Genomic DNA, 12,357 nt, shown 5'->3' on the forward strand with positions numbered 1-12,357 from the left:
TTTGGCCATTGATTTGATTGACTTATAATCAAACGGTTGTGATGGTGTGTGATTTGGAGTGGTGTGATGTGCAAAGTATGGGATAATTTCCCAATATTGCTGCCGATTTCAAAGTCCACTGACTTCTTATTTTCGTTTCTTTTAATTTCTTTCCTTTTATTTTCTATTTATTTTTCTTTTTCTATTCTTTTCTTATTTATTTTATTTTCATTTCTTTTCTTTTACTTTCTTTTCTCTTATATTTTCTTTTATTCTTATAATTATATATACCCATTTTTGGGTTAGAGAAAAAACAATTAGAATTAGATTAGAATTAGAATTCATATTTCTTAGCTTAATTGAGAGATCCTCTCTCTAGCTTTAGGGTTAGTTTATGAGTAGATTTTAGAGAGAGAAATTGAGGAATTTTAATGGTGATTGAGAGATTGAAGATTCAATGGTGCCAATTGTGTTTGAGATCTTCTCTATTATCAATGAGCATTCTTAACTCAATCTCATTTTATTGTTTTGTTTAATATTCATGTTTGTTTGATTTAATTTTGATGTTTGATTGTTGATTAGTGTAATTGTTATCTGTATTTTGATGATTCTTGATTTCTTTAGTTGTTAGTTGATTTGATGATGATGTTAGAGTAGTTGTTTTCTAGGAATTGGGTGAAACTTGTATGATTGATTGATTGTGCTTAATTTGGGGATTGTGTTGATTAATTGTTGAGATTATAGTGATTAGTGGAAGTTTGCATGTGTGTAATTCGATTAGGCCTTGAGAATTATGCTAGATTGCATTGTGAGTCTACATTGATACGGGCCATTGATTTGTAGCTTGCAATTGTCGATTGAACTTGATTAGTGATGCTCCTAGTTAGAGTCTCTTGTAGTTGGCGCTAATTTAAAATTTGGAGAAATTTCCTAAGTGAAGCAAAAAGTGCGGCCGACACTCAAAAACAACTCAAGAAGTCACTAAATATCAAACAAAAATACCAATAATGCCACTCCCCCAAGCTTATTCAACACCAACACACAATGTATACAAAACGAAGGAACGATCCCCCCAAGCTTTAACAAAGCATTGTCCTCGATGCTTAAACTAGGGAAGAAAACGAAACCAACAAAATTTTTTTTATTATTTTTGTTTCTTTTCCAATTTTTTTCTTTTTTTTAAACTTTTATTCGATGTCCTTGCCTTTTTTTTTTTTTTTAACTATGGACGGCTTTTTCTTGCAACATCATTTTATTGTCTTGAATTGCATCTTTCTTTTTAAATTTTTCTTGCATATCATTACAAGCTAAACTTTAACCAAATCCCAAAGTGCTTCTTGTTTATGATCAATATTCTCAAAACTCAAACCTCACATGCCAATACTTCACTAACTAAAAGGGTTGGTAAACATAGGTCATTAGGTTTGTAATGTGGTTTAAACAACAGTGGGAAACATACATAAGGCTCAAATTGGTTAGCAAGTAGGTGGATGCAAAACAGAAAATCAACCTTGTAACAAAACAAAATGAAGATTAAGAAAAATGAGAAAGAGGTGCCCTTTTCCTCTCCCAGAGTGCTTCGGTCACGATCTTGGGAGCTATAAGTCAAAACAAGGATCAAGACATGCATAGATAAGGATCCAAATGTGCCACACAACAAAATGATGAAGGCTAGAACAATGTTACCTCACAAGGGATTATAACTAGTCAAATACCAACCAAGGGTGTCAAATCCACTATAGAAAGCAACACCATCTTACCACATACCCGTGAACTAGGGCTTCATGGATTCCTAAAAGTACTTAACCCGACTACCTTAGCATGTAATATCCTAGAGTCAACCAATGACACTCTCAAATCGTGCACACATTAACCACTTAGAAAGAAAGGCATTCAAGAGTAAACAAATCCAAAAGATATAATCTCCAATTAAGAACAAACAAAATACAATTTTGCTAAACTTTCCTTGAAGTAAACAAAAATGTTTTTGGATTTTTCAAAAGCATGAAAAACATGGAAATGCATATACTCAAGTGCATGGCATATATGAATCAACATCCCACAAAAAATGATAGAATACCCTAGCCTAAGCTTGAATGAGGCAACATGCTCAAACATAAACCAAATAATCCATGGAAGGGAAAAAGGAAGAGATCGAATCAACAAACCAACACATGTCCAACAAGGCATCAACCATTAGAGAAAAAGCAAGGAAAGATATTACCAGGTATTAGGTGGGTGTAAATACCCGCAAATGACCCAAATAAACCTTCCAAAACTAAATTCCTCTAGAATCAAATCAGGCCTTCCATATGCTAGCAATTGTGGTTCCAATCTTCCTTGATTCTTGATCCAAACCAATGCACCAAAGTATATCAAGTCATGTACCTAGCAAAAAGCACACACACATTTCCATGAGAGAAAATATATTCTAAAAAGAAAAGAAAATGAAAGCAATAAAACACTGGTTACTTCCCGAGAATGGCTTGCTTAACGTCCAAGCATGAATAATCTAGTAAATAACCCGACAAAGAACGCAAAATCTTGTCATATGCACCGACAAACATATCAAGAAATAGAGCATACACGATGCTCATATGACAAGCAAACATAAAGTACAAGGAGACTTTATGCTTAAGAGAAGGGAGAAAAGAAAAAGTAAAAGAATCAAAAGAAAAATCAAGAAAATAAGAATTAGAAAAATCAAAACTAGAACTAAGAAGAGAAAAAGGAGGAGAAAACTCATTTTGTTGCATTTTTGGAGGTGTAATCACATCATTGAGTTCAAAAGAGGGATAATTGGGAGCTAAAGAGATTAGGGGCCCCTCAAATTGTGGAACTTTGAGGATATATTGAAGTGAGATAGGGCAAGAAGGAATGTTGGTAAGCTTTCTTGAAAAGGGGGTTGGGATTGAAAGAATTGGAATGGGTACCTCACTCACAACTTCAATCACACCACCTTGCATTGAAACACAAGCCTTTTATTCCAAATAATTCCCTTCTAACACATCCTCACTAACTTCAAAAAGTTTAAAAATATCCTCAACCACTAATTGGGATTCTTCACTCTCAACAAGAGCATGGTTTTCATTATAAACATTCCCCAACTTAACATGATCAAATATGAGTATCTCATCATCACCACAACCCATATTTTCTCTTACCAACCTCAAATTAATTTTTAGGTCCACCAAAATGGGATCTTCAATGGGTTGCAAAGAGTGTTGAGGTTCAAGTTGGATAAAGGGGGTGGTTTTCAAAATTTCATTAAATGAATTATCTTCCATAAACCCTCTATCGCTTTCAACATCATCATCATAATCATCCTCAACCATGAACTCAAAAGCCCAATTAGGTTCTGTCATATGGGATGGGGGAGAAGAAGGAAGGGCATTTGTTTGGGATTGAGCTAGGTGGGAAATTTGGCTCTCAAGTTCCTCCATCCTAGTTTTTATCTCCTTGTTAAATTCATCTTCCTTTCTCATCAACTCGTTAAGCTTCTCCATCAACTCTCCTTCCTCTCTATGTCCCATTGAATCACCCTCACAAAAATGCTCTCTAGATACATAGGGAAACTCATTTGGAATCATGCTAGAACAAGAAGAGGTAAAGGGAAGATCATGTAAGTGAGGGTTAGGGGTTTGGGGAGCATCATTAACATCCCACTACTACAAAAAGAACCTAATGCAACACTGAAAAGATGTTGCGTTAGGGTATAAAAATGTTGCTTAAAGCTAAAAGCAACGTTTTATCTAGTGCTGCCTTAAGTCCCGTTGCATTAGCCTGATGCAACAGTTTTTGAAATCAAATGCAACACTTTAGAAAAGCGTTGCATGTTTTCCCAAGTGCAACACTTTACAAATGCAACATTTTTGTTACCCTAATGCAACACTTTTACACTTGCCAACAACACTATATGGCAACGTTTTTCTATATCTAATGCAACATTTATTAAAAAATTTCCTCGAAAAAATGCAACGTTTTTATTACCTATTGCATCACTTACTCAAAGTTTCCCTCCATAAATTTGCAACACTTTGCGAATTCAAAAGCAACACTTTTAAATTGGAATTTAATTTTGATATTCTAATGAAAGCTAAAATTGTTTTGCTTACACACGCATGCAAAATATAATTGTTAACTTAAATTGTCTAATGTACTGCATAAAAGCATTTTACATAACTTTTCATAATATAAACATATATAATAATTGTCCAAAATGGTACAATTACAATTCTTTAGCAAAAGTCCAAAATGGTACATCACAATTCTTTAGCAAAAGTAGTACCAAAGGGATATACAATAATAATCATTTTTCTAATGTACTCCACTTTAATCAAAAGTCCAACGCCATAATAGCAAAGGGAACCTGTGAAAAAAATTAAATAAAATTTAAGGATAGAATCAATATAATTGTTACATAGTTAGAAAAAAAATCCTTAGATAAGAATTTACCCCTCTAGTTATATCAAATTAAGCATTCCACTTACTATAATAAATGTGTTCCTGGGATAAACACTTTTTATCCTTTTTTATGTAATCTTACTACAAGGTTACAATAAAGGCTAAAGAGTATAATTTCCAGACATAAAATATTAAATGTAAGTCCTCCACACATAATTTAAGAATAATTAGAAACATAAGTAACACTTGAAGGCAAGTATTTCACAGAAGCACCTAATAACAACATTATAATCAAATATAATATTTAATGATCTAATACTTTTTTTTTGTAAGCATTTAATGATCTAATACTTTATTAACATTCATTATTATTTCTAGCTAATATGTGCATTAATTGTATACAAAACTTGAATTTCTAAGACTTAATTTAATTTGATATAGTTAAATACTTTAAAATAAGGGACTGTATATATTTTCCTCTTATTATTGATTTATACAAGGTTTTTTTCTTTTTTTTTTATGTAAAAAGTACAAAATATGTGAAAAAGGGCATTAGACAACCAGATACATGCCTTTTATATTGAACCATTAGGTTAGAAATTGTTTAACAACACTTGGTTGTTGTTTTGACATGAGCTTCTCTAGAATTTCATCAACCATTGTCTCCTTCTGTTTTCCAAACTCTTCCATTTTCTTTGCATGCTTTGCTTCAAGCTCTGTCTTCCGTTTCTCATACTCTTTTTCAAGCTTCTTTCTCATATCAACTAGCTGCAATTTTTCTATTTCAATAACTTCAGCCCTTAAAGAATCTATAACCTCACCTGGCACAACATATGATGCCACAGAAGGTGAAGTATTATTCAAAACTTTATTGCTAACCCCTTTACCATAAAGTCGTCGACGCCCAACATATTCCTTGCCCATAACAGCTAAATAAGCATCCTTAATGCCACTTTCATTTTCAAGGGGTTATAGTTCTTCATAGCATCCTATATAGTTATATAATAATAACATAAATATACTTGTTGTTAGTTATACAATAAATTTTAATGCATAAATGTATAAGTAATAAATTTAAAACAACTACACTTACAATTTTTTTGTTGTATCTTCATACGTATCAGCATATGTTTTGTTTTCATCTCTCTTTCGAGTGCGCTCAAATAGTTGAGCTAAGGTTATGTTTAATAAGTTACAATGAATAAACTAACTTTTAACAATAAAACTTAGATTATTAAAAAAGACAACAACTGAGGTGAAACATATTCTACCATTTCTTCTCGAATCCTAGCAAAACTTTTTGAGCATGCATTATGCATATTCTTTTGAGACTTGCATCGCATTTGATTAGAAGAAGAGAGTTCCTGTATATAGTTTGAAAGCAAAGTATTACTTGCAAGGATTATGTTATTTGTGATGTAAACTACTTAGCTTTATAAAATAGCTACCTGCTCTTTTTTTTGTTCCACAAAACTAACAGAAGTTTGAAATCATCATCTGGAACACGTTTAGGTCGATTATTCCATTTGGTTTTGTTGTCCTTATCCTTATACAAGTATTTTTTCTTGAATCGACACTTGTGTATTCTCCATGCAGCACCCATGGTTTTTAACACCCAATCTTTACTTTCTTCTAGAACAATGTACTTTGTCTGAAAAACTTTCAAAAAATTAGATATGAATTTGATAATTTTAGTTTAGTAAATATTATTAGTGTGCATTAACCCATATCAATTAACTTACCAAAACATACTCCCACATCTTTTCTTTGTTGGACACATAATGCCAAGAGTTATATATTAATGGCACATAACCATAATCACGAGCAATTGTACCTAAAAATCGAGAAAATTCGCCTGGTGTATCTTTTTCAGGTGTAACTGGTCCAATAGGCTGCCCAAACTCATTCAAAATAATTGCTTCACGATTTTCAAATGGTCGCATGTGCACTTTATGCATCATAGTAGGTCCTCTTTTGTTCACTTCTGTAGTACCTATATTTATAATAGTTCATAGAATATAAAAGTTAAATTTGCAATAAATTATATGACAATTATTAAAAGAAATTAACCTTTTGATTGTAACTTACTATTCAGGACACGATATTCTGTTATGCTATTGTCAGCTTCATTTATGTTAACTCTAGATCGAGATAAGCTGTCGGGACAATCATCATTGTTATCTTCAAGGTTGTCACTTCCTTCAGTTTCACATTCACCTTCCATTTCTTGTTCCGTTTCACTTTCAACTCCAATTACATGGCCATCTCTATCACTCTCATTCACACCAACTTTTTACTCAGTTTAAGCCATGGAAAAAATGAACCCAATGAGTTATGCTAAGTTTACACTTACAAAATAATAATAAAACTCTAGACAAAATTTTTTACCTGAATTCAATAATTGATTTACATTGCCTAACATTTGCTGATGTGTACTAAAATCCTTCTGTGTTGAATTCTCTTGTGAGAGTTCTTCATGAAATTGAATTTTTGAATGCTTGTTCTTCAAAATCAATTCTTCTACGCTAGGGGCTTTGTTCCTACCACGACCCCCTCATTTTTGTTGTTTGTTCAATGTTGCATATTTCTTCATCATCATAGGTGGCAAATACTGGTGAAGTTGAACTTTTCCCTTACTGACTTGATAAGATAACTGGACATAAGTCACTAGTAATTGTATTCTAAATAAAATTAAAACATACAATAAAAATACAATTTAGTAACTTTATAAAAACTTCTTCCCACCTTTTTAGGAGTTGCAACTCTTGTTGCACTTTCTTCTTCTTGGCATTCTTCACCAATCAAATCTAAATCAAGGATTTGTCTTCATCTTCCTCATTATGAAAGGACTCTGCTCTTTTTTTCCTTTTTTTTTATTTCTGTTATCCACTAAACTTGTCAATGACTTGATAATATCCTTTATTCCGAATTGCATCAGTCTTGCTTTATTTTCTTGAACTCTTAACATTCTACTTCTTTTGTATGGGTTCATATTTGTCTCTATGGAGTGCTCCTCTCTTATTCTTCCCATTCCAAATCTGTACAAGTAACCAAATTCAATATAATAATAATTTATATTAAGTTTTAATCTATAATGTGCTAACTTTAGCCATTCAAGTCAAATGACAGTAGTTAAATAAATTAAAAAAAACCACGTAAACCTCAACATTGAAATTTTCAAGTTGAATACTAAGAATATAATGTCCTTACCTTCTAGAAAAACAAATATATATACATATATATTTATAATTAAATGAATAAACATGGTATACTACTCATTAACATCCTCATCGTCATCTTCGGCTCGCATCCAATCCCATAATGTGTCATCGTAATCTGAATCATCATGAATTTCCTCACCTAAATCATCAAGATCATCTAAAGTTGCTTTTGCATTCACCACTGTGGTTGCTAAATCCTCCCTTGACAAATTATTATTTTCATCTTCGGATTTTTCTTAACAAGCAAGACTGTTTTCACAAGGCTCACTCCAATATGAATATTCAGCATCAATACCATTTCCCTCGTGATCAAAAAAATCTCTCGGGATTGCATTCATCACATAATTTAACCCATGTTTTATAGGGTCTGGAGCATACCAAAATTGATGCACTTGAGAAGGTATAAAAAAAGAATCATCCATCGAACAAAACTTATTCATGTTCACACAAAGAAGTCCATAATCATCTTTTTTAACCTGATACCACGCACATCGAAACAAAACAACATGAAACTTTGACCAATAATTTAGCTGAATTATTTCTAATATGGAACCACAGTAAAGAACATTTCCCATGATTGGATTTTTGTCCCTAGTACTTGCAAAGCTAGGAGTAAATGCTGTCAAATTAACACCACTATTTTCAGTCTTGCATCTAGAATCACGTGATTTGGTGTAAAATCTATACCCATTAGCATAATACCCTGTATATCTTCTTGTTGTAGCACTAGGACCTTTAACCAACCAAAATATATGATCAGGGACATTACTAGTTAGTACTTTGTCTTTTAACCACTTGGCAAATTCATTGCTATGGTTTTGTGCCTGAGCTCATTTGCTTTTTCTTGATTGACAATTGATATAGACTTCATGTTCACTGCATAATTAATGTATTAAAAAAACAAAAGAACTTTTTTTAGTTAAAAACAAGCATTATATTTATGATAAAAATATTATCAGATTGCTTAATTAAGGACAATAACTCACTGGATATACTCCTTAACATCTTCATTGTCTGAATTAAAAAGCACAAATCGATGTGCTTGTTCAATAGATTGAGCATCTAAAGTGAACAACTTGCCTATCCTTCGTTTTTTCCCACCTAATGGATCAGATGACCCTCATTACTAAAAATTTGAACATCTAAATCAACATTATTTAACTGAACATCGGAGTCATTTGGAAATTTATGCAATCTGGTCTTTACTCCATCTTCCATATATCGTGAAAGAAATACCAAACATTCATCTAACCAATATCCTTTTGCAATAGACCCCTCTGGATGGCTTCGATTACGAACATATGACTTCAATCTTTTTAAAAATCTCTGTATGAAGTACATAATTCGCCCATGCACTGGACCACCAAGTTTGATTTGATCTACTAAGTGGACAGGGAGATGCACCATAATGTCAAAAAATGATGGTACAAAAATCCTCTCAAAATCACAAATTGTTTCAACTATTTCATTATGCAACTGCTGAAGGTCTTTAAATTTTATAACCTTGCTACATAAATTGCGAAAAAAGCACCCAATATGATAAGACGAATAGCTACGTGCTTAGGTAATGATCTTCTGGCAGCAACTTGAAGCAGATAGTGTAATATGATGTGTGCGTCATGACTTTTATAACCACTGACTTTTCTTTCAGAAGATCGCACACAACGAGCTATATTAGATGCACAACCATAGGGTAGCTTTTCTAGCTTTAAGGCTTGACAGAAAATATATTTTTCCTTAGAAGACATAGAAAAACATGCTTTTTTATATAAAACATGCTTCCCATCAGTTGAAAGTTGAGGATGCAATCCTTTCTTAAATTCTAACTCTAAAAGATCAAATCTACCTTTTACATGATCCTTAGACTTCCCCTTAATATCCAACAAAGTCCCAATCACATTATCAAAAATATTTTTCTCTATATGCATCACATCGAGATTGTGAGGACATAAATTATGCTGCCAATAAGGCAAATCAAATAAAATTGGCCTTTTCTTCCAATGAAAGTCCGGATCATTTCTCTTTTTTTGGGTTTTCCCAAATGAGTTTACAAAATCATACAATTCCCTTTACACCTCGATCCCTTTTCATCTAAAAATCTTCGAGTGTCCATATCACATAATTTCTTACTATTTTTTAAGGAATAATGGGAAGTTTAATGATTACAACAAGGACATGCATATTTTCCCTTAGTTTTCCACCCTGATAGCATAGAGTACCTCGAAAATCACTTATAGTCCACATCAAGGCAGCATGCATTTGAAATGTTTGATTTGTAGGTTTATCATATGTCTGAATTCCATCATTCCACAAATCTTTGAGCTCCTCGATTAAGGGCTGCATATATACATCAATGTTATTGCTTGGAGATTCTGGACCAGGAATTAACAAGGACAACATTAGGTACTCTTGCTTCATAAACATCTAAGGTGGCAAATTATAATTAATAAGAACCACTGGCCATGTACTATGTGAAATACTAATCGTTCGAAAAGGATTGAATCCGTTACTAGCAAAACCTAACCTGATATTTCTATGCTCTTTTGCAAAATGAGGATAATTTTCATCAAATTGCTTCCATGACAATCCATCATCAGGATGTCGCAGATCTCCATCTTTAAGACGCCCTTCAAAATGCCATCTCATGTTTTTAGCCGTATCTAAACACATATATAGTCTTTGAAGCCTAGGTTTCAATGGAAAGTGCCATAAGACCTTGGCTGGAATTCGAGATTTTTTCTTAGAAGGATTTATGCTCCCATTTTCATGGTGTTCGTCTTCTTTTTTCCACTTAGAGGCATGGCATACATAACATTCTTCATCATTTTCATGCTCTTTCCAGTACAACATACAATCGTTGGGACATGCATATATTTTTTCATAATCGAGCCCCAAATCTCTCACAATACTTTTTGCTCCATTAAAGTTTGCAGGAAGTTTAGCCTTTGGTATGAACTCTTTAAAAAATTTAATAGGGTCATCAATTGCCACATTACTAAGCCCATGTAGGGACTTGTAGAGAAGAAGCCTGATTATGGAAGACAACTTAGAAAAAGTCTTACACCCAGGAAACAACTCTTGCCTGCCTTCCTCTACTAATTTATAAATTTTTTGAGCATCCTTGTTTGGTCCTTCTTGTACTCTATTTGTGTCATTTATAGTTTCTCCAAAATGATCATGCAAGAATTCATTAAAATTAAAATTGTCATGCATGCCTGAGTCGTTTTCATTTGAAACATTATTGGGTTTATTTGGCAGTGGCTCCTTCCCATGAAAAGTCCAAACATAGTAGTTATCAACAAAGCCCTCGACTTTCAAGTGATCAAACACTTCATTTCTACGATAACAATAACGGTTTTTACACCTCTTACATGGAAATCTAATTTGACTCCCTCGAGCTGCCTTAAAAATGATGCATTAAGAAAATTAATCACTCCATTTTCAGACTCAGGCAATCTTCTAGCTATATACATCTAACCTATATCTTCCCCCATAATTCAATATTGTTCTGTAATTAATGAATAATAGAACTATCATAAATTTTTGGCTCACCAAAATTATATTTAATTGCATCACATATTACTCAACAAATGATAAAATGATGCACATATTACTTAAAATTCTTATGTTCAGATAATAAGTATATTATTATAGACAATTCATGAATGCACATGAAATCTTTCAAAATAGTCTAAAATTTTTAATCAAACAACTCATACACATGTAATAGACAAATTAGCAATGCTTAAGTTTTTTAAAAAATTAAATCTACATTGTAGATTGAAAATTAAAATAAAAGTAACACAACACCATAGAAAGAATTAAAACTAAACATAAAAATTGAGATTGAGATGTAATTCACTCTTACTTGAATTAATGAGCAATAATATTCTTGTAGGATTGTAGCAGTTGATCAAATAAACCTTCAAAAGCAACCTTTTTGAGCTCTTTTGTCTTGTATGCAACTTCCCTGACATTGGAAGAAAAATAACAAACCAATCAAACACCACCAAATTAAAGTTATAAGAATCCAATATAGACATCATTGTACTATAATTGTAGTAGTAGTCTTTATTCCCTTACACCTACATTTTCGTATCAAACTATCAATTTACCTAATATCTCTTATCCTTGTATACATGTTTAATTTCACCATAACTACTAATATATTCAACTTAATTAATTATGATAATAGTGATCCCACATTGACTAAAAGTTACATTTAACCTGTTCGATTATTACTAGTATTATCGGATTTACACCAAAAAAAATGATAAAGAAAATAAAATACAATAAGAATCGAAACATAACATATATTATTGGAAATTGCATCAAGATTTCCTCACATTTAGCTACATCCTTGTATGTTACAAGTAGTAATTGATTAAATAATTAAAATATTCCATTTATTCCGAAATACTCACAAAGTTGACTTTTACACATTGTTTTGACCTACATTATTCAAAATAATTTTTAACACATGATAGCTTACCCTACTCTTATTCTCGTGTTAAAATTATACTGATAAAATCACTTGTTTCACTAATCATTTCTTAAAACTGTGTCTCTAAAAGGTGTGTTACAAGTAAAAAGATATAGAAGAAGTGTATAATAATGCATCACTTGATATATAATTATAAAAAAATAAGTAGGCTAACATAGAAATTATTAGATAACATAGAATTAGAGTATGCTTTTGCTAATTGTATATAAAAGTCATGGATAGCAAAACAGACACTTTTTCAAGCATAAA

At 32.1% G+C, this 12,357-nt stretch overlaps 1 protein-coding gene across 1 annotated transcript; it reads right to left on the bottom strand.

Annotated features, from left to right (window-relative positions):
• Nucleotides 1-6,048: 6,048 nt before the first annotated feature.
• LOC110699414 lies at nt 6,049-6,930 on the bottom strand. Its single transcript, XM_021876931.1, has 3 exons — nt 6,772-6,930; nt 6,472-6,672; nt 6,049-6,376 (listed from the first exon to the last, which is right to left on the bottom strand). Exons 1-3 carry the CDS (start codon nt 6,803-6,805, stop codon nt 6,117-6,119), a joined length of 495 nt encoding a protein of 164 aa, XP_021732623.1. The 5' UTR covers nt 6,806-6,930; the 3' UTR covers nt 6,049-6,116.
• Between the last annotated feature and the right edge of the window lie 5,427 nt (nt 6,931-12,357).

Source organism: Chenopodium quinoa, unplaced genomic scaffold (assembly GCF_001683475.1).
Source record: "Chenopodium quinoa cultivar QQ74 unplaced genomic scaffold, ASM168347v1, whole genome shotgun sequence".
Taxonomy (NCBI): domain Eukaryota; kingdom Viridiplantae; phylum Streptophyta; class Magnoliopsida; order Caryophyllales; family Amaranthaceae; genus Chenopodium; species Chenopodium quinoa.